Source organism: Saimiri boliviensis, chromosome 10 (genome assembly GCF_048565385.1).
Source record: "Saimiri boliviensis isolate mSaiBol1 chromosome 10, mSaiBol1.pri, whole genome shotgun sequence".
Lineage (NCBI taxonomy): Eukaryota > Metazoa > Chordata > Mammalia > Primates > Cebidae > Saimiri > Saimiri boliviensis.
In genome coordinates this window covers 28,286,527-28,313,275 of record NC_133458.1, presented here as the reverse complement: position 1 = coordinate 28,313,275, position 26,749 = coordinate 28,286,527, and the positions used below count along the sequence as shown (strand labels likewise).

The window sequence follows — 26,749 nt, the reverse complement described above, 5'->3', positions numbered from 1 at the left end:
CTGGGCGCCGGGCTGGCCGGGCTGGTCCTGCGGCCGCGGCGGAGTCTCGGCTGCTCGCGCTGCCCACCGCGGCTCCGGCGGCTCCAGGCGCGGTTCGCCAGCCCGGTCCGCTCCCGGCCCCCCGGCTTGGGCGCCTCCCGCCGCGGCGCAGCTCCCACGCCGGCCGGGCACCCGCGCGGCGCGGCTCATGCCCCCGGGCGCGGGGCGCACAGGCCGGTCGGCCGCCGCTGGAAGATAGGCCCCCGGGGGCGGCGGCGGCGGGGCCATGGCCCGGAGACAAGGGGCGCAGGGAGCCTCCGGGGAGGAGTTCTCCTTCGTCAGCCCGCTGGTGAAATACCTGCTCTTCTTCTTCAACATGCTTTTCTGGGTGAGTCTCGGGGTCGAGGGCACTTGGGCGGCGGGGTCCCCCCGCGGGTCGGAGGGCCGGCCCGGGGTGTCAGCGCGCGGGATCCGCACTGCCGAGTTTTGTGGGCTGACGGCACTTTGGGGGAATTCATCCTGGGGAGGGGACGGCACCCGGGCGCCTCGTCTGCAGGGGGCGTTGGAGGGAGGAGGGTATGCCAGGGAATCCGTGAAGACTGATGGGTATTCTCCGGGCATCGGAGGAGGGTCTGTGCCAGGCTAGAAAGCTGGGTTTGGGGGAGCCTGTTGGCCCAAGGCAAACCCACTGGCACACTTATGATGGGGGTTGGGGGCGGGGGGTAACTTTCAGGCCTGGGGATAGAGGCCCGCCTGGCAAAGAGAGAAGAGGAAGGAAAAACCCAAACCTCTCTCCCCACCGCCTCAGAGAGGTTGGGTTATGGGCGTCATCTCTTCCTTTTGCAGGCCTCATCTACCCCCGCTTATCACCCACTGCCCCAAAGTCAGGCCTCCAGGTTCAGATGCCTTTCCCATTACAGCACTGCCCCAAACTTTGTCCCCCTCCCCACCAACCTTCTCAGGACCAGACTTCACCCCTGGAACCTGACAGTCACCAACGTCTTTAAACAGGACCTCGTGTTGGGCTGGAAAGCCAGGGGTCCTTTCAGAATCTTCTGGTTGGAGCGGGGGAAGTGGAAAAAGTAACGGGTTGGGACTCTGGACACCTGGATTCCTACCCCACTCTGCCACTCATTGTTGACTCGACCAACCTAAGCATGTATGTTCATGTCTGCAGGCCTTAGCTCTCTCCCCCACAAATCCAACCCAATGTGATCGGGGTGGCAGAAAGACTGCTGAAGCTGAGAATTGAGCTGAACCAGATCATACAATGCTAGCTCGACCCTGTTTTGTGGCCAGAGTCCTGGAGGTCCTGGAATATGAGTACATAGGGACGTCCTTCCCTCATTCACCTCCTCGTCTGGCTCCTATGACACCAGAGCTGCTGCTCCTGGAGCCCACCAGCCTTGCCCACTTCAGAAGGAGACCTAAAGTTCAGACTTGCAGGAGGGAAGAACTGAGTCTAAAATATGTTTCCTAGCAGAGGGAGCAGAACAGACATCTAAGCCATTTGCTGGAAGGGTTACACAAGGCCCGTGGGGTGAAGTGCAGACGCAAAGCACATAAATGCTGGCCTGTTGGGACAAATGAGAGAAACCTCAGAGGGTGGCGATGACAGCGCACTCAGCCGTCATACTCCTGGGGAAAATGAAACTTGGGCTCCTATCGAATGCTCAGTTTTAGAACTGGAAAAATTTTTTAGAAGACATCTTGTCCAGCATCTGCGTTTATGTACATAAAATGTAGGAAATGAAAGCACAGAGATGTTAAACCTTTTGTCCAAGGTCCAACAGCTGGTTAGCAGACTTGGTCTGGTGACCTTTCTACTGAACCACAGTACCTCTGGGGGAAGTCCTCGGCACAGATGGCTGCTGCTGTAGCTGGGGTATTGGCAGTATTAGTAGTTTACCAGTCAATTCAGGTTCCCATGGTCTACGTTCTGCTTCAGCTGAAGGTTAGGGAAGAACAGAAGAAAATCCCTTACCATTCTGCCAGTGCTGGGGGATGTTCTAAGGGACTCCACACCTAGGGGCAAGCACCAGTCAAGTCTCCTCTGTGCTCACTGAGTGTGAAAGGCCAGTGACATGCCATCCTTGGAGTCAGCACTAGCATCTCAGGGACTTTGGGTCGTCACTCTGGCCTCCTTTATCTGCCAGGACTGTCTCCCTTGGAGCCATCGGCACCCCACCCTTGTCTGTGCTCACCAGTGACAACAGCTGGGTGCATCTGTTACACTTGTGTTCTGGTCATCTTTTTTTCGAGCTTCCCTACTGCCTACGTCCACCCTACCCTCCTTTCAGCAGACAAATGTCTTTGAGAGATCTCAGCCAGGAGATAGTTTGGCTCCACAGACCCATTTACCTTGGTAAAAATACTTGATTCAAGGTCACAAGACCTGGCTAGCCAAGCTAGCACCACCTCAAATTAGAATAGAACCCCTTCTTGGCCCTACAGTAGACTCATAAAAATCAGAGGCTCTAGAAATAGCACGCTGAAGGACAAGAGGCCCAGCGTCATTTTGGCACCAACTTACTGTGTGACCCTAAGCCAATGTATCCATCTCTCTGACCTTAGTCTTTCTCCTCTAAAGGAGAAAAAATTTCTGCCTCAGTGAACTATTTAAAGATGAATGAATCATTTTGGGGACTGTTTTCTTTCTTTAAGACCTGGAGCCGGATCGAAGGATGACTCTCCCTGTGTCCTGACTGCCCTTCCTAAGGGGACAGTACTTTACCGGTGTTATTGAATGTCCCTTCTCCCCCAAACCCAGTGCTGCACAGGTATATTCCATACAAGGGCCGCTGAGGAGACAAGGCTGCTTCCCCAGATCAGGGGGCCATCTTTCTTCCTAACCCCTCTACAGATACTGGTTCCCATGATTTCTTTTTTGTAGACTTCCACCATCCTAATCAAATTCCCCTCTTCTGCCCGGGAAGCACCTCTGGCCAGCTTCTGGAGTTGTGGCATGGCAGTGGTGTTTGTGTCCATGCCTGGAACCCACTAGGAAGGTGTCTGGCATCCTCTGGGCTCGCACTCAGTGGTGCAGGCCATGATGGTGGCCATCTCTGCTGTTGCTCTAGAAGCCCTGACTCTTGGGGCATTTGGAGTCTGACTCAGAAAGCTAATGGATTTTTGGGGACTGGGACCTATTCGTACAGTTCTTGTTTCAAATCTCACTTCCTCTTTGACCTGGGAGTTCTGATTTTCTTCCCAGAATTGTGTTGCTGGGTTACTGACTTGGGATTCCGTGGCCGAGATGTTGTGTTTGTATCAGGTAGAGTGATTACAGAGCAGCTGCCTCTCCTCACCTCCCTCTGCAGGACAGCTCTGTGCAGAGGGTGCCTGCTTTATCAGTTTGGCCATGTGTTGTCAGGAATATTTGGTGCCGCCCACCTCCTTCCTCACTGGTCCTTCTCCCGCTCAGGGCAGCAGTTGGCTGGCTTTTGAGTCAGGCAGAGCCCAGAAGCTCAGACCTCTGGCCCCTGTGTCTCAGCCCAGGTTTCCTTGGTGGCCATGCCTTAGGGCTCCCATGGCACCTTCTGTGTACTTTGATTATCACATCCTTTACCTGTGCGGCAATTGTGTTCATTTCTCCATCTACCTCTCTAGATTTTGGGCTCTCAAGGGTGGGCACAGCCCTATTCATTTCTGGATTCCTGGTGCCCAGCTGTGTTTGGCAGAAATTGGGTACTTATTGAATGTTTATTGGATGGCAAGTAAGAGAGCAAACCCCATGGGATAGAGGCATGATACCTGTCCTCCCTCCCTTATGGACACTGGCCTGTCAAGGTGCAGCTCAACCTGGGGTCTTTGAGCATGCTTGGTGATGAGGCACCCAACTGTGTTCTCCTCTGCGACGAGTCTGGTGGCCTGGCAACCCCTCCCTCTAGCCAGGTCAGAAACATGGCAGCCATCCCCTCCCCAGAGCCATGTATACTTACGTCTACGGTGTCCGGATTTTCTCACTTCCACTGCCACATATATGGACCCCCATCCAGGTCTTCCCTAGGCTGATCCAAGCCACTGGTGGGGCATCTTCTTCAAGAAATCCACTCTCCCATCCAGGACTACTGTTTTGGAGTCCTTGGACACTCAGAATAACCCCAGACCACTCACAGCACCATCTCTTTTCGCCTGGCTCAAAAACCGTGAGGAAGTAACGAGGCGTCAAGCTAGGCAAAAACGTCTTGTAAGTGACCGAAGCCCTTTCTGCCATCCAATCCCTTCCTCCCATCCAATCCCTTCCTCCTATACTTCCAAATACACTAGGAGGCAGAGCCTATAATCTTCCTCCCCTCTGTCTTCCCCATAGACTTGGCTGGCTTCAATAACTGAGGGTAGTTAGATGCTTTTTATAAAAACAACAAAAATTACAAAATATGGGAAATGAAGATGAGCACCATCTGCTTTGCTATGCAGGTCACATGCACACCTCCTTAACTCCCCAGCAGTTCTGTTTGCCTCGTACCAAGTAGGAAACCATAGTTCAGGCAGCCTTTAAAAAGAAGAAAAGAAAACACAGAGCGCCTCTCAGATCTTGGTAGGATGCTAGTGCTGGGCCAGTCCCTCCAGGGCTGTGAGTTGGAATGTTTATTTACTGCGATCCCTTGCAGACCTCCCTTCCTCTTTCTTAACCTCCGAAGAACTAAGCCAGCCATGGCCTGAGGAAATGCCAAAGGCCTGGCCCCAGACATTGGTGTGGAAGGAGCCCTGTGGACTCCTCCACTCCAGAGGGACAGTGCCTCCCAATCCAGAAGGAGAGTGCTGAGAGCCAGCCTCACATGGACAGCTGCCACCTCAGACACCCAGGACAGCAGTGCCATGGGGACCACAGAAAGACCATGGGCAGGGAGAGAGGTGGCCCTGCTCTGAGACCAGCAGGCCAAAAGTTCTTTGATCTCATCCAGATATAAGGGGAGGGAGGACTGAGAAACCAGAGGTAGAGACCACTGCCTTGCCCACTTCCCTCTGAGCAGAAACAGGGTTTTGATTGCGACACAGGGAAGCACTCTACCTTCAGCTGTCCCCACCATCACCTTCAAAAGAGGAGGGAAAGAGATTCTACGGAGGATGCGTGGACCTTGTGGCAGTGGGGCTCCAGCGCTTCTTGCAGCTTGGACTTTGGACTATGGAAGACAGACAAGGCTAGGGCTTTCCCTGGAGGCTGTGCCGGTAGAGGGGGGGCCTCCTTGTGCCAGCACTGTGCCTTCCCTTTTCAGAGTGCTGTTCCAAAGACTTCCCTCTGAGCCACCTCCTGGGACCTGCTGGCACCCTGTCCCTCCACCTCCCACCCCCTGCCAGCTGCTATCTTCCTTCCCCTGCCTGAACCCCAGCCGGTTTGGAGATTATCAGCTACTCCCCAAAGGGAACCACAGGCAACTGCTTCCCACCTCCCATGATGGCTGAGGTGAACATGCAAGATTCCAGGGGGCGCTGGGAGGCAGAGATAGGAAGGCAGCCAAGTGGCTGAGCTCATAAGGCTGTGGGTCATCAAGACCTAGGTTCCAGTCCCACTTCAGCCATGCACTAGCCAAGTGAAGTGGGGAAAGTTACTGGAACTGTCCGAACAGCAGCTCTATAAAATGAGATCCTAACAATCTCTTGGGTTTGTGGTCGGAATTAAAGAGACAGTGTTTAGCCCAGCACCTGTCCTTAACACTCAACAAAAGGTACTGCCACTACTGTCCCTGTAAATGCTCCTAGAAGTCACCTGCTGGGGGTGGATGTGGAGAGTGAGGCTGAGTGCTCCTCCAGGGAGGAGGAGAGAGGGTGGTAAGCAGACCAGGACTCAGCTAGGGAAGGGCCAGCCTTTGCTCAGCCCTCTTTGCTCACATTCCCATCATAATGAAGGAAGACAAAAAACAAAGGAAGAAAATTAAAGAGAAAAGAACAAAAGCTAAGCAGGAGACAGTCATTATTAGTGGCTTGATATTTTTATTTTATTTTTATTTTTATTTTTTTTGAGACAGAGTTTCACTCTTGTTACCCAGGCTGGAGTGCAATGGCGTGATCTCGGCTCACCGCAACCTCCGCCTCCTGGGTTCAGGCAATTCTCCTGCCTCAGACTCCTGAGTAGCTGGGATTACAGGCACGCACCACCATGCCCAGCTAATGTTTTGTATTTTTAGTAGAGACAGGGTTTCACCATGTTGACTGGGATGGTTTCGATTTCTTGACCTTGTGATCCACCTGCCTCGGCCTCCCAAAGTGCTGGGATTACAGGCTTGAGCCACCGAGTGGCTTGATATTTTTTACTTTGTGGAGAAATTTCCTATCTATCCCAGGAACAGAACCCCACCGTTGTCTCCGGGGGCCTTCCCTAGCTCTGCTCCTCCAGGCTTGTCAAACCACCTCAGTCGTTTAAAATTTTTATTTATGTATTTATTTGTTCATTTGTTTGTTTAGAGACATGGTCTTGCTCTTTAACCCAGGTTGGAGTGCAGTGATGGGATCACAGCTCACTAGAGCTTCGACTGCCTGGGCTCAAGCAGTCCTCCTACCTCACCCTGTTGAGTAGCTCAGACTACAGGCATGCATCACCAAACCCAGCTAATTTTTTTTTTAAGAGACTGGTCTCACTATGTTGCCTAGGCTGATCTTCAAATCCTGGCCTCAAGCTATCTTCCCCCTTCAGCCTCCCAAAGTGGTAGGATTACAGGCATGAGCCACCATGCCCTGCCCTACCTTGGTCTTAAATGTAATCCAGTAGAGATGGACTCTGGGAGCTAATTTGCCTGTAATTATTGGCATTTGGGCATAAGAGCCAGGAGAACAACCTTTGTTCAGGAACTTCCTCACAACCTTCCTCTCTTATTACTGATGGCCCTGAAGTACTGTCCTATGGGCTAGAATAAGGGTTTTTCCTCATAATCATCAAATCATGACTCTTTTTTCCCAATTTGCAAGAAAAAAAGTCACGATAAGAGAATTTTCTTCATTTTCTTCTTTCTCCATGAACATTAGTACCTGCAGCTGCTTATCTGCCTGCAGGTGCTAACAAAAGGCAAACGGAAGAGGACAAGTAGTAACTATTATGGAAAAGTAGGAAACAATTTAGAGTATTTCCTGTGTTGTTTTATGAGACGTGTCCAGCAGCCACATCTCTTAGTAAAATTGTTCCTTATTTCTGTAATAAAAATTAATGGGTTTTGCCTCTTCACGTGATACAGTGAGATGGTCACAGCAGTATCTATGTAATATTCCTGTCAAAAATGTATAATCTGAACCTAACTATGAGGAAATAACCAAATAAATCCAAAACAAGGGACATTCTGCAAAACAGTTGGCCAAGACACAAACAATGTCATTGTTGATTCAGTGTGGTGACTCACGCCTGTAATCCCAGCACTTTGGGAGGCTGAGGCAGGTGTATCACAAGGTCAACAGATCGAGACCATCTTGGCCAACATGGTGAAACCCCATCTCTACTAAAAATACAAAAAATTAGCTGGGCATGGTGGTGCACGCCTGTAATCCCAGCTACTCAGGAGGCTGAGGTAGGAGAATCACTTGAACCAGGAGGTGGAGGTTGCAATGAGCTGAGATGACGCCACTGCACTCCAACCTGGCGACAGAGCAAAACTCCTCCTAAAAAAAGAAAAAAAAAATTAAACATAGAATTACCATATGACCCGCAATTCCTAGGTATAGAAAACGTTGAAAGCATGTATTCACACAAGACCTTGTACACAAGTGTTTACAGCACTACTATCTACAACAGCCAAAAGGCAGAAACAGCGCAACATTCACCAATGGAGGAATGGATAAACAATTGTGTTACAGTCACACAACCAAGTATTATTCAGTGATAAAAGGAAATGAAGTTGGCCAGGTGCAGGGGCTCATGCCTGTAATCCCAGCACTTTGGGAGGCCACAGTGGGTGGATCACTTGAGGTCAGGAGTTCAAGACCAGCCTGGCCAACATGGTGAAACCACCCCTCTACCAAAAATACAAAAATTAGTCAGATGTGGTGGCGGGCACCTGTAATCACAGCTACTCGGGAGGCTGAGGCATAAGAATTGCATGAACCTGGGAAGTGGAAGTTGCAGTGAGCTGAGATCATACCACTGCACTCCAGCCTAGGCAACAGAGTGAGACTCCGTCTCAAAAAACAAAACAAAACAAAACAAAACAGGAAATGAAGTTGTAACACATGCTACAACATGGATGAACCTTGAAAACATTCTGCTAAGTAAAAGAAGCCAGACACAGAGGGCCACATAGTATGTGATTCCAATGACAGAAAATGTCCAGAATAGGCAAATCCATAGAGACCAAAAGCAGATCTGTGCTTAGCAGGAGCTGGAGGCAGTGGGAATGGGGAGTGACTGTTTTGTGGGTACAGGTTTCTATTTGGGGTGTTGAAAAAGCACTGCACCCTGATTGTGGTGATGATTGCACAGCCATGTGAATGTACTGAAGGCCACTGAACTGTATAGTATAAAATGGCTAAAATGATACATTTTGCGTCACATGTATTTTACCATAAATTTTAAAGTCAGTGTCTTAAAGACCAAAAACAAAGGAAGAAAATTAAAGAGAAAAGAATTAAAGCCAAGAGACTGTTCCAGGCTAAAGGAGATTTAATCTCTAAATGGGTGATCCTTGATTGGATCCTGGATAAGAAACAAAAAAACAAGGTTCTTTGTAAGGACATTTGGGGGATAATTGGGGAAACTTACATATGGACTGTAAATTAGGTCACAATAATAGTGTATTAAAGTTTTAAAAAGAGGTCAGGCACAGTGGCTCATACTTGCAGTCCCAGCACTTTGGGAGGCCATGGCAGGTGGATCACTTGAATCCAGGAGTTCCAGACCAGCCTGGGCAATATAGTGAAACCCTGTCTCTACAAAAAAACTAAAAAATTAGTCCAGTATGGTGCCATGTGCCTGTAGTCCCAGCAACTCAGGAGGCTGAGGCAGGAGGATTGCTTGAGCCCAGGAGGTCAAAGCTACAGTGAGCCATGGTTGTGCCACTGGGTGACAGAGCAAGATCCTGCCTAGAAAAAAAAAAAAAGAAGAATATGGCAAAATCTGTAATGTACACCGACAGAGCACTGTGATTTCCCAGTGCTCTGTCACTTGAAGAGTTTTAAGATTTACTACCTTAGCCAAGCATGGTGGCTCATGCCTATGATGAGGGGGTGGGTGTTAATAATCCCAGCACTTTGGGAGACCAATGTAGGAAGATCATCACAGGCCAGGAGTTCAAGACCAGCCTGGGCAACCTAGCAAGATCCTATCTCTACAAAAACTTATAAAATTAGGTAAGCGTGGTGGCATGTGCTTATACTCAGGAGGCTGAGGCAGGAGAATCTCTTGAGCCCAAGAGGTCGAGGCTGCCATGAGATAGGATTGTGCCACTGCCCTCTTGAGCAACACAAGAGTGAGACCTTGTCTGTTGGCGGGCTGGGAGGGAAGATCCACTGCCTTAAGTTTTGGTGTGATTGATGGGAAATCACTCAGATTTAAGTTTGTAAAACTGTATGCAAGTGAACCCTATTTTATGAAAATCTAATATTAAAAAATGTGTAGGCTGGGCTCGGTGGTTCATGCCTGTGATCCCAGCACTTTGGTAGGCTGAGGCAGGTGGGTCACCTGAGGTCAGAAGTTCAAAACCAGCCTGGCCAACATGGTGAAATCCCGTCTCTATTAAAAATACAAAATTAGCAGAGTATGGTGGCACATCGTAATCCCAGCCTCTTGGGAGGCTAAGGCAAGAGAATTGCTTGAACCTGACAGGCGGTGGTTGCAGTGAGCAGAGATCGTGCCATTCCACTCCAGCCTGGGCAACAAAAGCAAAATGCTGTGTCTTTGTTTTTGTTTTGTTTTTCTTTCTTTCTTTTTTTTTGGTCTTATTTCTTTTTAAATTTTCTTTGTTTTTTTGTTTTTTCTTTTTTTATTTTGAAACTCTATCTCAAAATATATGTGTGTGTATATGTGTGTGTGTGTATATATATATATATATATATACAGTAACAAATTGGGTGGGAGGTTAATAGACTTTTTTAAGAACAGTTTTCTTCTAACAGAAAAATTAAGAAGATAGTACAGATATGGACATTTCTCCAAAAATAGAAATACTGGACAATCCAGCAATCCCACTACTGTTTATCCAAAGGAAAAGAATCCGTTGAAGAGACATCTGCACTCCTATGTTACTGCAGCACTCTTCACAATAGCCAAGAGATGGAATCACCTAAAGTGTCCATGTACAAATGAATGGATACAGAAAATAGGGTTCATATACATAATGGGATATTATTCATCCCTTAAAAAAAGCATAAATCCTGTCATTCGCAACATAGATGGAACTGGAAGTCATTATGTTAAGTGAAATAAGCTGGGCACACAAAGACAACTATTGCATGTTCTCCCTCATATTTGACAGCTTAAAAAGTGAAACTCATAGAAGTAGAGAATAGAATGATAATTACCAGAGGCTGGGATCCAGGGGCAGAAGGATAAAAAGAGTCTGGTTCATAGGTACAAACATACGGTTACATGGAAGGAGTAAGTTCTTGTGTTCAACAGCACAGCAGGGTGACTATAGTTAACAACAATATATTGTGTTTTTCAAAATAGATTAAAAATGTTCCTAACACAAAGAAATGATAAATGATAAATTTTCAAGGTGCTGGCTGTTCCAAATACCCTGATTTGATCATTACACTTTGTACACATGTATCAAAATGTCACATGTACCCCATAAATATGTATAATTTACATATATCAATTTAAAACATTTAAAAATATTATTGAGAGTTCCCATATATCCCATACTCAGTTTTCCCTGTTACTAGCACATTAGTATGATATATTTTTTGCAATTAATAGCAATTAATAGCATTATCATTATGGTCTACACTTTACTGTTTTTTTTTTTTTTCATTTTTATTTACTATCTTTCTGTTCCAGAATCCTATTCAGGATGCTACATTACTTTTTTCCTTCTTTCTTTCTTTTGAGACAGAGTCTTGCTGTGTTGCCCAGGCTGGAATACAGTGGCACGATCATGGCTCACTGCAGCCTTGACCTCCTGGGCTCAAGCAATCCTGCCATCTTAGCCTCCCAAGTAGCTGGGACTACAGGTGTGTACCACCATGCCCAGATGATTTTTATTTTATTTTTTGTAGAGATGAGGTTTTACTATGTTGCCTAGGCTGGTCTCAAACTCCTGGGCTCAAACCATCCTCCCACCTCAACCTACCAAAGTTCTGGGATTACAGGTGTGAGCCATCACCTTCTGCCCTACATTACATTTAGTTGTCATGTCTCCTTAGGTTCCTCTTGGCTCTGACGGTTTCCTAGACTTACCTTGTTTTTGATGACGTTGACAGTTTTGGGGAGTGCTGGTCAGGTATTTTGTAGCATGTCCCTTTATTGGAACCTGCCTGCTGTTTTTCTTATCATTATAATACTGGGGTTATGGATTTGGGAAGGAAGATCACAGAAGTAAATTGCCATTTTCATCACATCGTATCATATCATAGCATTGATTCAGCAACATGATCCGTGTGGGTGTTGGCCTCGATTGCCTGGATGAAGCAGTGTTTATCAGGTTCCTCCACTTAGAGTTAGCCTATCCCCCATGTTCCACACTGTGCTTTTTGGAAGAAAGTCGCTGTGCACAGTCTGCACTGAAGGAGTGAGGAGTTAAGCTCTACCTCCTTGAGGATGGAGTTCCTACATGGATTATTTGAAATTCTACATGGGAGATTTGTCTTTTCTCCACTATTCTCCAATAAGTCATTTATTTATATCAGTATGCGCCCACAGACATGTATTTTACATTTTGGGTAATAATTCAATACTTCTTTATTTTGATGCTCAAATTGTTCTAGGCTTGGCCATTGAGAGCTCTTTCAGTTGGCTTCTGTGTCCCTTTGGGATGCTCACATTGATGGGGGTAGTGATGTGGGGGATTCATTTTTGTTTCTTTGTGAGCATTTCCTTTCTTTGGGGCACTACAAGATTTTCTAGGCTCACCTGTGCCTTTCCTGCCTCCATCCTAGAATCAGCCATTTCTCCAAGGAGCCCAGGGGATGGCTATTTTGATTACAAGGTGATCACTCACCTTACATGGGGATCATGGTACTGGTGTGTGCAAATTATTTTATATAATTTGACTGACAGCTTTTCAGGAACATACATTTTACTAAAAGCTATACTCAGCCATTTTATTTTTGTTATTTTTATTTATTTATTTATTTATTTATTTATTTATTTATTTATTTTTTGAGGCAGAGTCTTGCTTTGCCACCCCAGCTGGAGTGCAGTGACACAGTCTTGCTCACTGCAACTTCCACCTCCTGGGTTCAAGCAATTCTTCTGCCTCGTCATTCTGAGTAGCTGGGACTACAGGCACCCATCACCACTCCCAGCCAATTTATTTTTTATTTTTTATATTTTTAGTAGAGATAGGGTTTCACCATATTGGCCAGGTTGGTCTCAAACTCCTGATCTCGTAATCCACCCACCTTGGCCTTCCAAAATGTTGGGATTATAGGTGTGGGCCACTGAGCCTGGCCCAGCCATTTTTAAAATTGTATCTAGCTCTTAAAAGTTTCCAGTCAGGCTTCATTCTAGTCAGAATGTGAAAAGCTATCCAAAGAAGATAAATGTCTTTATCTCCGTCTTCAATGTGAAAGGAGGTCATTCGTGATACTGTGAGGTGCTATAAGGATTTTACAGAAAATACTGACATAGTGGAAAGAGTCCCAGAATGAGATTGGGAAGTTGGCTTTAGTCTAGATGTTGTCACTGCATCCATTTGCACTTGGCTGAGTGTTGCTTCCACTCTTTTGGCCTAATCTATAAAAAGAGGTGAGTGGCAAACCCATTTCTAAAGTTCTGGTCACCTTCAAATGTGATGCCATTAACAGCAGCAGCACTAACTTAGGAGTGGCAGTAACTTTGAGGAATCCAGGGTAGAAAGTGGGGGCAGGAATGGGAGTTGGCAAGGTCAAGCTGTGAAATGCAGAATTTGAGAGCTCAAGGGAGGACATCATTAATGATCATATTAAGTATAATAATAAAATTAAAGACTTAATCTTGATTTTCTTTTTCTTTTGGTGAGATGGAGTCTCTCTCTTTTGCCAGGCTAGAGCGCAGTGGTGTGATCTTGGCTCACTGCAACCTCCGCCTCCCTGGTCAAGCTATTCTCCTGCTTCAGCCTCCTGAGTAGCTGGGGTTACAGGTGCCTGCCACTGTGCCCAGCTAGTTTTTGTATTTTTAATAGAGACGGGGTTTCACCATGTTGGCTAGGATGGTCTCGATTTCCTGACCTCGTGATCCATCCACCTCAGCCTCCCAGAGTGCTGGGATTACAGGAGTGAGCCATCATGCCCGGCCCTAATCTTGATTTGAATGTAGCCTGCATCTATGGCTCTAGATCCCTGGCTGATTGTCCTTTAGGCTTGTAGGTTCTCAAAATTGGCTGCATATTGGAATAACCTAGAACACATTCAGAAATACTGTTGGTCCCAATGCCAAAGATTCTGATTGACTTGGTTTCAGATGCAGCCTAGACATTAGCAGTTGTTGTTGTTGTTGTTGTTGTTGTTGTTGTTGTTTTTTAGACGGAGTTTCACTCTTGTTACCCAGGCTGGAGTGCAATGGCGCGATCTTGGCTCACCACAACCTCCGCCTCCTGGATTCAGGCGATCCTCCTGCCTCAGCCTCCTGAGTAGCTGGGATTACAGGCACACGCCACCATGCCCAGCTAATTGTTTGTATTTTTAGTAGAGACGGGGTTTCACCATGTTGACCAGGATGGTCTCCATCTCTTGACCTCGTGATCCACCGGCCTCGGCCTCCCAAAGTGCTGGGATTACAGGCTTGAGCCACCGAGCCCGGCCAACATGAGCAGTTTTTTAAGCCTCTCCCCCATAACCCTAAGTCCTAGGCAATTCTAATGGCAGCCAAAGTCAAGCATATGCTTTCAGGTATAAATGCTTTTGTCCCTTTACCTTATAACACATAAATTATAGGTCCTCAATGTACCATCTGCATAGCAGTGGATGAACTGGATTTGGATAGTGTATTAGTTTCCTGCTGCTGCTGTAACAAATGACCACAAATTTAATGGCTTAAAACAACACAAATTAATTTTCTTATATTTCTGGTGACCAGAAGTCCAAAATGGGTCTTACCGGGCTAAAATCAAACAGTCTCACTGGGCTAAAAATCACTACATTCCTACAGGAAGTGCTAGGTGGAACTCGCCTCCTCGCCTCCTCCGGCTTTTAGAGGTGGCCCACATTCCTCGATCCATGGCACCACAGCAGTCAGCCTCTGGCTCCATTGTCATCTCCTTCTCTGACTCTGGCCCTCTAGCCTTCTTCTTAGAAGGTCTTTTATGATTGTATTCAGTCCTCAGGGATAATCTCCCTATCTCAAAATTCTTAATCACATTTGCAAAGTTCCTTTGGCCATGTAAGGTAACACATTCACATTCACATTCCAGGAATTAGGACATGGCCACCTTTGAGGGGACGTTATTGTACCTGCTATAGATAGAGATAGAGCAACTGCTGTCATTGCAGGCTCATAAATAGAGTTAACTTACTCTATGATATGTGGCATCTCTTTATTTTGCCCATTTTTTCACCTTTTATTTTAGGTTTGGAGGTACACGTGCAGGTTTGTTATATAGGTAAATTGGGTGTCACAGGGGTGATATTTCATAACCCAGGTAATAAGCATATGTAGTTTTCCATCCTCTCCCACTTCCTACCCTTCACTCTCAAGTACATGTGTCCATGTGTACTCAATGTTTAGCTCCCACTTACAAGTGAGAACACACGGAATTTGGTTTTCTGCTCCTGGGTTAATCTGCCTAGGATGATGGCCTCCAGCTGTATCCATGTTGCTGCAGAGGACATTTATTTCATTCTTTTTTATGGCTGCATAGTATTCCATGGTGTGTATGATGCACCACATTTTCTTTTTTTTTTTTTTTTTTTTAAGATGGAGTCTCGCTCTGTTGCCAGGCTGGAATGCAGTGGCATGATCTCAGCTCACTGCAACCTCTGCCGCTCAGGTTCAAGCGATTCTCCTGCCTCAGACTCACAAGTAGCTGGGACTATAGGCATGTGCCACCGCTTCCTACTAATTTTTGTATTTTTAGTAGAGATGGGGTTTCACCATGTTGGCCAGGCTGGTCTCAAACTCCTGACCTTGTGATCCACCCACCTCAGCCTCCCAAAGTGCTGGGATTACAGGTGTGAGCCACCATGCCCAGCCCTAATCTTGATTTTAATGTAACCTGCATCTGTGGCTCTAGATCCTTGGCCCTGTGAGCCGCCGTGCCCCACCCAGCCCCACATTTTCTTTATCCCGTCTACCGTTGGTGGGCATTTAGGTTGATTCCATGCCTTTGCTATTGTGAATAGTGCTTGTTTGGACTTTCTTGTTTTAGTTGTGCTACCATGTAATCAGAGACCATCTTTGTGGAAAGTTATACACCCTGGTGAAAATTTAACATGAAAAATAATGAGGGGCCTGGGAGCAACAGAAATCAGGAGTGGATACATTTTTTTTTTTTTTTTTTTGAGACGGAGTTTCGCTGTTGTTACCCAGGCTGGAGTGCAATGGCGCGATCTCGGCTCACCGCAACCTCCGCCTCCTGGGTTCAGGCAATTCTCCTGCCTCAGCCTCCTGAGTAGCTGGAATTACAGGCACGTGCCACCATGCCCAGCTAATTTTTTGTATTTTTAGTAGAGACGGGGTTTCGCCATGTTGACCAGGATGGTCTCTATCTCTTGACCTCGTGATCCACCCGCCTCAGCCTCCCAAAGTGCTGGGATTACAGGCTTGAGCCACCGCGCCCGGCCCACATTTTTTTATAGTTCAGTAAGATGACTTTTTTTTCAATAGTTCAGTAAAATGACACTAAGAACTGTAATTGGCTTTGAAGGGCAGACAGAGATGTTCGCTCACTCTGGCGGAGGACTGGCTACCAGGCCTGGGGGATGACTGGCATCTCTATCGTATGGTTTCCCCGCCTCCCCCATGTTCCCTGAGCCTGGCCTTGCTGTGGGACAAAGCGCCAGCTGGCACCTGCAGCTCTGCTAGCAGCTCCCTCCCTCCTAGACAAAGAGTATGAAGGCTGGCAAATAATACTCTGGGCCCTGAGTTAGAGGCATGGTCAAATGCTGTGGGGTAGGAAGACAGTGTGGCTGGCTGGGTGCAGTGACTCACACCTGTAATCCCAGCACTTTGCAAGGCTAGAGTGGGAGGATTAATTGAGCCCAGGAGGTCAAGGCTGAAATGAGCTATTATTGTGCCCCTGCACTGCAGTCTGAGCAACAGCATATGAGACCCTGCTCCCCCACCCCCCAAAAAAAGGGGGCTGTACATACAGGCAGAGAAGGGTCCTGGAAGAGCTGGTTTTAGATAATGGTTTGCCATTTACTGCTGAATACACCTGCCCTCCCCTGCCAGATGGCAGAGGACCTTCAACAAGGAGGCCTACAGGGAAAAATGTCTTTGTACTGAGGGACTCATCTGACCCTATTACCTGTTCTGGGGGCCCAGCTCCCTTCTCCCACCAAAGCCCCACGGTGGCTCTTTCCAGCTGCTTTCTATCTTGCAGAACAGTGGTGTCTAGCCAGCCATCTCCTTCCCCACTGAGTTGGTCAAGTCCCTGCTGCTGAGAACTCTCTGCTGCCAGAGCTTGGGCCCATCTGTTGCCATGGCAACAGCCAGCTGCTGCTTAGCACCAGCCTGGAGACTGGGCACAAAGAAAGGGTAGCCAAGGGAAGTACGCACCAGGGCTGCCCTGTGCCCTTGGAGGCCTGTGGGGTGGGTAGGGGCAGATAAAGCCCCTTTGGAGTCTCCTATTAGTCTCTGATGGGTTTCTTCTCTCAGGAAATTTGCAGGAGCTAAACTCCTCTCTGTTCCTCCACACTGGAATCAGAGTTTGTGAAGATAAAGGTTCCTTTGCCAAGGCAGTTCCAGTGCTTACGCACACACACTCACACACAGTCCTTCACATTGGAGTACACTTTCTTTTCGTACTTGACATGATGTTGACCTCTAAGAGGGTTGGAAAGCTGGAAGTATGCAACCGCCCAGGCCTGCTTTAGGTACAAAACCCACCCTTTAGGCCAGGTGCTGGGATTACAGGCGTGTAATCCCAGCACTTTGGGAGGCCAAGGCAGGTGGATCACAAGGTCAGAAGATCGAGACCAGCCTGGCTAACATGATGAAATCCGTCTCTACTAAAAATACGAAAAAAAAATTAGCCGGACATGGTGACGCATGCCTGTGGTCCCAGCTACTTGGAAGGCTGAGGCAGGAGAATTGCTTGAACCCGGGAGGCAGAGATTGCAGAGCCAAGATTGCACCACTGCACTCCAGCCTGAGCAACAGAGTGAGACTCTGTCTCCAAAAAGAAAAAAGAAAAAAGAAAAAAAAAAAACAACAACAACTGCCCTTTGATGCTTTGATGAAGATAGATTCGAATTCAAAACTTTTCCATTTCTATGTGACCCTGGGGAAGTTAGCTATTAATAATGCTAGATAACATTGATTGTCAGGCATTGTGTTACATGCTTCCCATGCATGATTTGCTTCTCAGTAATCTTATCAGTTGTTTGTTCTTACTTCCCATCTTCAGATACTGAAACTGAGGCTCAGAAATTTGCCCTATGTGTGCCCAAGTTTGACTTGCTCTAAAGCCGGGTTCTTTTTAATTTTTACTTTAATTTTTTTTTTTTTTTTGAGACAAGAGTTTTGCTCTTGTTGCCTAGGCTGGAGTCTAATGGCACAACCTCAGCTCACCACAACCTTCACCTCCCAGGTTCAAGCGATTCTCCTGCCTCAGCCTCCCAAGTAGCTGGGATTACAGGCATGCCCATGATACCCGGCTAATTGTGTATATTTAGTAGAGAAAAGGTTTCTCCATGTTGGTCAGGCTGGTCTTGAACTCCTGACCTCAGGTGATCCACCTGCCTCGGCCTCCCAAAGTGCTAGGATTACTGGCACGAAGCACTACGCCAGCCTACTTTAATTTTTTAGAGGCAAGGTCTCACTCTGTTGCCCAGTCTGGAGTGCCATGGCATAGTCACAGCTCACTGCAGCCTTGCTCTCCTGTGTTCAAACCCTCCTCCTGCCTTAGCGCCCTGAGTAGCTGGGACTACAGGTGCACACCACTGCACCCAGCTAATTTTTTTTTTTTTTTTTTTTTAGAGACAAGCTCTCACTATGTTGTTCCAGCTGGTCACAAACTCCTGGCCTCAAGTTGATCCTCCTGCCTTGGCCTCCCAAAATGCCCAGACTAAAGCCCGTATTCTTTTTTTTTTTTTTTGAGATGGAGTCTTGCTCTGTCACCAGGCTGGAGTGCAGTGGTACAATCTCGGCTCACTGCAACCTCTGCCTCCCAGGTTCAAGCGATTCTCCTGCCTCAGCCTCCCGAGGAGCTGGGATTATAGATAGGCACATGCCACCACACCAAGTTAATTTTTGTATTTTTAGTAGAGACAGGGTTTCACCATGTTGGCCAGGATGGTCTTGATCTCCTGACCTCGTGATCTGCCCGCCTCAGCCTCCCAAAGTGCTAGGATTACAGGCGTGAGCCACTGTGCCTGGCTACGAAGCCCATATTCTTAATCATTGTTCAGTATTAACCTTGGATTGCTTTAATTTCTTCATCCATAAAATGGGCATAATGTCTGCCTCACAACATAACTGTTTCCAGAGTCTCTGGTTTCTCTGGTTTCCAGAGTCTCAGGCTCTGGCTCTTTCCCCGTCTCCACAGGTGATTTCCATGGTGATGGTGGCTGTGGGTGTCTACGCTCGGCTGATGAAGCATGCAGGTGAGCTGGAGCTCTCCCTTCCTGCTCCCACCTTGTGCCATGCCCTTCCCGGTCTGCCTCCTTCAGCCTGGCCCTCACACATAAGCTATGGGGCTAAAGAAGGCAGCCTCCCTGGAGCCAGATCTCCATAGTTTACTTAGGTGTCAGAACCCCCCATGCCAGTTCCCCTGGATTTCCCTGAGCCCCTCTGAGTCTCCCAGGATATATCTATATTTGAGGCTTAGGAAGTGTCTAAGAAAGACGGTAAGCCCCTGGAAGCAGAATGTCATCAAGGGCTTTAGCCCCTCCCTAACTCTGTCCTGGAGAAACCCAATCACCGTTCCTCTTTCACCACACAAGTTTCTAGGAAACAGAATCTATAAAGTTGGTGAGCCTAATGCCATTCTGATTCTGTTCTGGAGTGAAAGCGTCTCCTCTCTTAAGCCCAGGAATAAAGGTTTTTATTTCTTTAGTATCTCAAATTAAATGCCACAGCCCTTCTGGGCCCTTTTGGTTCTCCCGGTGGGACAGGGGTACTGCCTCCTCTTGGCCTTCATCCGACCATACTAGAGATTCCTCCACCAGGGGAAGGAGAACAGTTTGGGGGTACCCTCCCATCCCATCTGTGGTTTCTCAGTGGGCACCAGGCTCAGTCTGAGGGCCGACTTCTCCCCCAGAAGCAGCCCTAGCCTGCCTGGCGGTAGACCCTGCCATCCTGCTGATCGTGGTAGGCGTCCTCATGTTCTTGCTCACCTTCTGTGGCTGCATTGGGTCCCTCCGTGAGAACATCTGCCTCCTGCAGACGGTGAGTGGTCAAGGCCCCTCTGGAAAGACCCTGGTCCCTCCCCATCATGCCTCTTAGCCTCCTGGTGCCATTCTTACGGCCCTTTGGCTTCCTCGTCCCATCCACCCCCAGGCCTGTGCTGTACACTCCTCAGTGCAGAGCTCAGCCCAGGTGACCCAGCACATGGTGGTCACCCCCAGGACAGTGTCCTAGAGGCAGCTGTCTTTCTCATGTGTGGGGCATCTGGGAGAATTGCCCGACAGCTCCCAACATCCCCATGGCCCTGGGTGGGGGGTGCTGCTGCCCTGACTGGTCCCAGACGCCTCCTCTTCCTGCTGCTCCACAGTTCTCCCTCTGCCTCACCGCCGTGTTCCTGCTGCAGCTGGCCGCTGGGATCCTGGGCTTTGTCTTCTCAGACAAGGTAACACTGGGAGCTGGGAGGCCTCTTCACGTGTGGCCCAGAGGGAGGAAGGAGAGTTCCTGCCCATGTTTAGCCTGGTTAATTAACCACCGCTCTCCTTCCCCTGAGAAACATCGGCCGTGGAAAGGTTCATTAGGGATGAATGAATGGCCTGTAAGCGCATCGTATTTGAGGAGAATTTCAAAATCATAAGGTGCTTTCCTCTGACAGTCTGAGAAGCTAACAGGGAAGTAAATTATACAAACACAAAAAATGATTTAGAAACTCTAAAAGCAAATGACAGCATCAAACTCAGTAATCAAATGGACCACTGATAATATGAAGAGCCTCTTATTTCTTTTAAAAATTGTTTATTGAGATAAACAGAAGAAGGAAGGAGGAAAGAAAAGATTTTGTTTTGGGTTTTGTTTTGTCTTTGCTTTTGTTTTTTTTTGGTTGGTGGTTTTTTTTTGTTAAGAGATGGGAGTTTCACTAGGTTGCTCAGGCTGGCCTTGAACTCCTGGGCTCCAGTGATCCTCCTGCCTCCATCTCCTAAGTTTCTGAAATTACAGTCATGTGCCACCATGCTTGGCTTAAGACAAGATTGTGAATAATGCTTGCCATATATGGAAGTGGTCTGCCATTCAGTGACAGTCCTTTTAATTAAGAACCGGAATGCCTTTCCCAAAAGACAGATGATTGCTAAGGGCAGAGTACAGGACTATGGAAGGAAAATTTAAGTAGTGGAGCAGGAAGGAAGGGACCATGGTAGAAAATTATGAAATCAGGCCGGGCGCAGTGGCTCACGCCTGTAATCCCAGCATTTTGGAAGGCCAAGGCGGGTGGATCACTTGAGGTCAGGAGTTCAAGTCCAACACGGCCAACATGGCGAAATCCTGTCTCTACTAAAAAAACACCAAAAAAATTAGCTGGGTGTCAGGAGGCTAAGGCACAAGAATGGCTTGAACCCAGGAGAAGAGGTTGCAGTGAGCTGAGATCGCACCAGTACACTCCAGCCTGGTTGACAGAGTGAAACTGTATATCTCAAAAAAAAAAAAAAAGAAAAGAAAATTATGAAATCGGGAGCCACTGAGTTAATTCCAAATTTCCTAGTCCTTCTGGCTTAGTAAGATCCTGAAATAATGTATTAAATAGATGTTTTGAATCTAAAGAGATGTAATTATCTCATGTCCACTAGAGGGCAGTGCCTCAGCTCAGTAAGCTACTTTCTGCTAAAAAATTAAAAATTAGTTTGTTTTCATCAGTCGACAAGTATTTTGTGATAATACCATTCAGAGGTAGATACACATTGGAATATCTTGATGTGTCTCTGAAAAGCTTCAACAGCAGGTCCAACATTTCTGCTGCCCACTGGTACCTGAGGGCCCTGGGATGGATAGGCTTTAGAACGGAACTGGCTGTTTTCCACCATTGGGACTCTATTCTGACTTCAAGGCAAACTCAGTTAAGAAGGATGATCCCTGGCCAGGTGCGATGGCTCACGCCTATAATCCCAGCACTTTGGGAGGCCAAGGCGGGTGGATCACCTGAGGTCCAGAGTTTGAGACCAGCCTGACCAACATGGAGAAACCCCGTCTCTACTAAAAATACAAAATTAGCCAGGCATGGTGATGCATGCCTGTAACCCCAGCTACTTGGGAGGCTGAGGAAGAATCGCTTGAACCCGGGAGGCGGAGGTTGTGGTGAGCTGAGATTGCACCATTGCACTCCAGCCTGGAAAACGAGCAAAATTCCATCTCTCAAAAAAAAAAAAAAAAAAAAAACACAAAAAGAAGAAGAAGAAAGATGATCCCTGTCTACTGTAATTTTTGCAGGAAGGAGCAAATTAGGGATTAGTCCTGTGTTCTGATTCCTTGCCCATGTCTCCGGCAGGCTCGAGGGAAAGTGAGTGAGATCATCAACAATGCCATTGTGCACTATCGAGATGACCTGGATCTGCAGAACCTCATTGATTTTGGCCAGAAAAAGGTATGGGTCCACCAGTGGTCTGGAGGACTGTGGATAAAAGTGAACGTCATTCCAAGAGACGCCTCACTCTCTGTACCTGTGGGGCTCTTGGTTACCCGCCAGGTAATAGCTTCTGTGAAGGGGTTTGGCAAAAAGGCATACATAGCAGAGTGCTTTAAACATACTTTTAAAGACACAGAACAGTATATATAGTAATCTACTGTATTATATGTGGTTACCTAGAGTGGGATGAGGAACTGAGCAGATTCTTAAATATGACCTCTTCAAAAGTGACATTTTAGGCTGGTGTGAAGGTAGTGAGTTATCTGACTTGATTGTTCACAGTCAACTACAGATCTAACTCCTTGTTCTACTCTTTCCCCCTTCTCACTGCTGCACTTGACTAGTCTAAAAAAAAAGAAAGTTGCATTTTAAAAATTGCGATAAAATGTACACAGTGTAAAATTTACCATTTTTAAGCATACGGATCCGTGGCATGAAGTATCTTCAGTTGTTGTTGTGCAACCACCACCATCTCCAGAGCTCATCTTCCCCAGCTGATACTCTGTATCCATCAAACACTAACTCCCCATTTTCCTCTCTTCAAACTCTGTATCCATTAAACACTAATGCCCCATTTTCCTCTTCCCAAGCAACCACTATTCTGCTTTTTGTCTGAATTTGATAACTCTAGGTACCTCACATGAATGGATTTACAGTATTAATCCTTTTTTGAGTGGCTTATTTCACTTAGCATGTCTTCAAGTTTCATCTCTGTTGTAGCATGTGCCACAATTTCCTTTTTAAGACTGAATAATATTCCATTGTATATATATGCCACATTTTGTTTATCCATTCATTCACCAGTGGAGACAAGGGTTGCTTCCACTGTTTGGCTGTTGGGAACAAGGCTGCTATGAATCAAAAGTTAACATTTAGGCCAGGCATGATGGCTTATGCCTGTAATCCCAGCAGTTTGGGAGTCCAAGGCAAGCAGATCATTTGAGGTGAGGAGTTTGAGACTGGCCTGGCCCAACATGGTAAAACCCCATCTCAACTGAAAATACGAAAAGTAGCCAGGTTTGGTGGTGAATGCCTGTCCTCCCATCTACTCAGGAGGCTGAGGTATGAGAACAGCTTCAATATGGGAAGTGGAGGTTCCAGTGAGCCAAGATTGTGCCATTGCCCTTCAGCTTGGGCGACAGAGACTCTGTCTCAAAAATAAATAAGTAAAAAATATGGCCAGGCGCAGTGGCTCACGCCTATAATCCTGGCACTTTGGGAGGCTGAGGCGGGCGGATCACAAGGTCAGCCTGGCCAACATGGTAAAACCCTGTCTTTGCTAAAACACACAAAATTAGCCAGTTGTGGTGGTGCATACCTGTAGTCCCAGCTACTCAGGAGGCTGAGCAGGGGAATTGCTTGAACCCTACCTCAATTGGCTGAGATTGCAGTGAGCCAAGATTACACCACTGCACTGCAGTGCAGCCTGGTGACAAAATAAATAAATAAATCTTAAAAATAAAAAAGTTAAGTTTTAAGTAAAAGTGCTTTTGAGACAAATCCTGAGTTCCCCTTCCTCTGGTGTGATAGACACTTGACTTTGAGATCCAGTTTGCTCTCATGGAGTAATGATGGACTCACAATATTGAAGATTCCTCTCCTGTGTTTTCTCTATCTTTCAGGGAAGTTTTTCAGCACTGATCCTTTATTTCAGCCCATACTTTTAAACACTTCCATTTGCCTATAAAGCCAGAAACTTCTCTCAAGAAGATCATAGCCGAATATATAAAAGAAAATATATGTACAACTGTAATACCAACAAGCATAGTAGTAATTCATAACAAGATATACAAAGCAATAGAAATTAAGAAGTGAGACTATCTTCAGGTGATGGCAACTGGGAAGCTGGAGCTCAAAGTTTAAGGCTGTGTTTAAACAAAGTTCCCAGTGGAAGCATGCCATAGACCAGGTGTCCCCAAACTACGGCCTGCCCGCGAGCCGCATGCGGCCCCCTGAGGCCATTTCTCCAGCCCCCCGCCGCACTTCAGGAAGGCGCACCTCTTTCATTGGTGGTCAGTGAAAGGAGCACAGTATGTGGCGGCCCTCCAACGGTCTGAGGGACAGTGAACTGGCCCCCTGTGTAAAAAGTTTGGAGACGCCTGCTGTAGACTTTTGGTGGCTCTGAGAATTTCCCTGGTCACCTCAGTGTGAGGGGTGGGTGAGTCTTAACCTCTGGGGGATTTTGTTGCAGTTTAGCTGCTGTGGAGGGATTTCCTACAAGGACTGGTCCCAGAACATGTATTTCAACTGCTCGGAAGACAACCCCAGCCGAGAGCGCTGCTCTGTGCCTTACTCCTGTTGCTTGCCTACCCCTGACCAGGTGAGCCAGCATCCCGCCGCATTTCTTCCTGGGCCGCCAGCTGAGTCGCTCTCTCATGGGAGCAGCTCCTACTCGGAATCCCCATCTTGTAGCTTAACTGATTAGTTGTGTGGGACAGCTGTCAGGTGTCTTTCTTCACCCCAATTTGATGCTTCTGTTAACCTCACACTCCTGTAGCCCACATGGAATTCAGAAGGGACAGGTTTAACTTTTAAGGTCAGAGTCAGTACCTGTGCAGGTTTGTTACATAGGTAAACTTGTGTCTTAGGGGTTTGTTGTACAGATTATTCTGCCACCCAGAGCAAAGAGACCTGGACCCTGACCTTTCAGAGGAAGGGAAGTCTGCATTTAGCACCTTCCAACTCAGCATCCTCCACATATATTCTCTGACCATTTAGGAGTTTAGAAAGGGTGGGAAGCCCATCAGCTAAGGCCCCAAACAAAAAGTAATGGGAATGGGAGTCCTAACTGGCTTTTTAACTCTTTCCCCAGGCAGTGATCAACACTATGTGTGGCCAAGGTATGCAGGCCTTTGACTACGTGGAAGCTAGCAAAGTCATCTACACCAATGGCTGTATTGACAAGTTGGTCAACTGGATACACAGCAACCTTTTCTTACTTGGTGGTGTGGCTCTAGGCCTGGCCATCCCCCAGGTAACTTACCCTGTGAGACTTCTGGGTCCCACACACTCTGTAAAGACTCCTTTGTTTTGGGGAAGGCACCTGGGACTCAGCGAGGGTGTCAGGCACTGACATGGCTGAGGGGTAGGGAAAGGGATAGTGCCGACCGCACTGGGAAGATGAAGCCAGGGAAATCAAGGCCATCACTCATTGCTAAGGGTCCAATTCCTTCTTGCCTCTCCCAGCTGGTGGGAATTCTGCTGTCCCAGATCCTAGTGAATCAGATCAAAGATCAGATCAAGCTACAGCTCTATAACCAGCAGCACCGAGCTGACCCATGGTACTGACAATCCATCCTGCACCTCCTCACCATGGCAACCGGCAAGCTTCATCAACCAACAGCAGCGGGTGCTGAGAACAGCCCCAAATGGAGACTTGGATTCCAGCCCCCCAGTGACAGCCCAGTGGGAAGAGGAAACTCCAGATGGGCAGAAGGCAGGGTGCACAGGTGACTCGGGTCTCAGGAGGATGCGCCTCCTCTCTCCCGTCCTCTCCCTCCGCACTGTGCGAGAGTTATACCCTTAAATGTTTGGATTTATGTTTTCAGTTTTGTTTGGGAAACAGCAGTTGCACAGAGAGTTGGGGCCCCTGCTGCTGCCTTTTCACCAGGCAACACCATCAGCACTGCTCTTGAGCTTGGTGGACAGACTTAGATCTCAACGTGCCAGTGAGACCTGGCTGTGGAGAGTGGCACTAGCAGCCCTGCCTGGAGTCCACGTGGCATGATACCAGCTCCAGAAGGGAAGGGAGTGGAGCAGGCAGCGGAGAGTCTGCCCGGGGGTCGACTGGGGACAGCCCTAAGGGCTAGGCAGGCGTGGAGGGGGGATCTGTTTACCAAATGCCTGCCCTGCCATCCTCCCAGGTAGTCAGAGTGAGCTACATCCTGCCCCGCCTTCATTTCCATGGAAGCATGGCAGCAAGGGCACGGGGTACTACAGCAGCCAAATTCTTCCCCACCCAACCCCTTTCGAAAAAAGTGTGGAACCCTGGTCCCTGTACTCTGCAGTCAGAAGTGGGACTGAGCCATGCGTGCCCTTGAGTTCCTCCCTGTCTGGCTCTCCGTCTCCAGCAAGCAGAGTTTTCTTTAACTTGGCAGGGTGCAGAGAAGTGGTAACACTCCCACCCCATTCCCCTGCACCGGAGCTCAGTATTCCTACAGGGTAAGAGGCAGGCATCTTGCTGGGACGCGGGGGGAGCCTGAAGTGGCAATAAAAGCGTGTTGACCTGGGCTACGCTGGACTCCATGAATTTTCCATTCTGGCAACTGGAAGGGGAGGGGTAGAAGGGCCCTGCCTCCAGGAGGGCACTGGAGACTCTCCTAAACGCCACACCCCCGCCTTGCTGCCTGCCACACGCGCGTCTCCTTCAGCGACGCACTGCCACCTCCCACAGCCTCGCCCTCTGCTCTAAATTAGGTCGAAAGAGTCCCAGTTCCAATCTAGGAACAGCATCATTTTTTTTTCCAAAACCTGATGTGTTTTTTCCGAATTAAAATGGATTAAAATTAATTTGCCACCCCAAACAAGAGGGGAATAGGGGAGGAGGGAAATGAGCACTCCGCTGGGGCGGGGAGGAGGATGAGGAAGAAGGCCCTGTCTTCCCCCGCCCCGGGCCCTCCGTGCGCTTCTCCCCCAGCCTGCTGTAGGGAGGACTCCGAGGACGCTCGGCGCGGTGCACGAGGCCTCCTGGCGCCCGGAGGAGCCCGCGAGGCAGGCAGGGCGGGCGCGTCCGGGGCGGGGCGCTGGGCTCC

At 47.9% G+C, this 26,749-nt stretch overlaps 1 protein-coding gene across 2 annotated transcripts; it reads left to right on the top strand.

Moving 5' to 3' along the window:
* On the top strand, positions 1-26,231 carry TSPAN33 (tetraspanin 33). 2 transcript variants are annotated; one of them, XM_010346251.3, is made up of 8 exons: positions 1-367; positions 18,747-18,804; positions 19,461-19,588; positions 19,914-19,988; positions 21,861-21,956; positions 24,190-24,318; positions 24,811-24,972; positions 25,185-26,231. In XM_010346251.3, exons 1-8 carry the CDS (start codon positions 266-268, stop codon positions 25,284-25,286), a joined length of 852 nt encoding a protein of 283 aa, XP_010344553.2. In that variant the 5' UTR covers positions 1-265; the 3' UTR covers positions 25,287-26,231. The 2 variants fall into 2 exon arrangements, with proteins under 2 accessions (XP_010344553.2, XP_039328987.1); XM_039473053.2 differs by having other exon boundaries at positions 11-367; positions 19,464-19,588.
* The last annotated feature ends 518 nt before the right edge of the window (positions 26,232-26,749 follow it).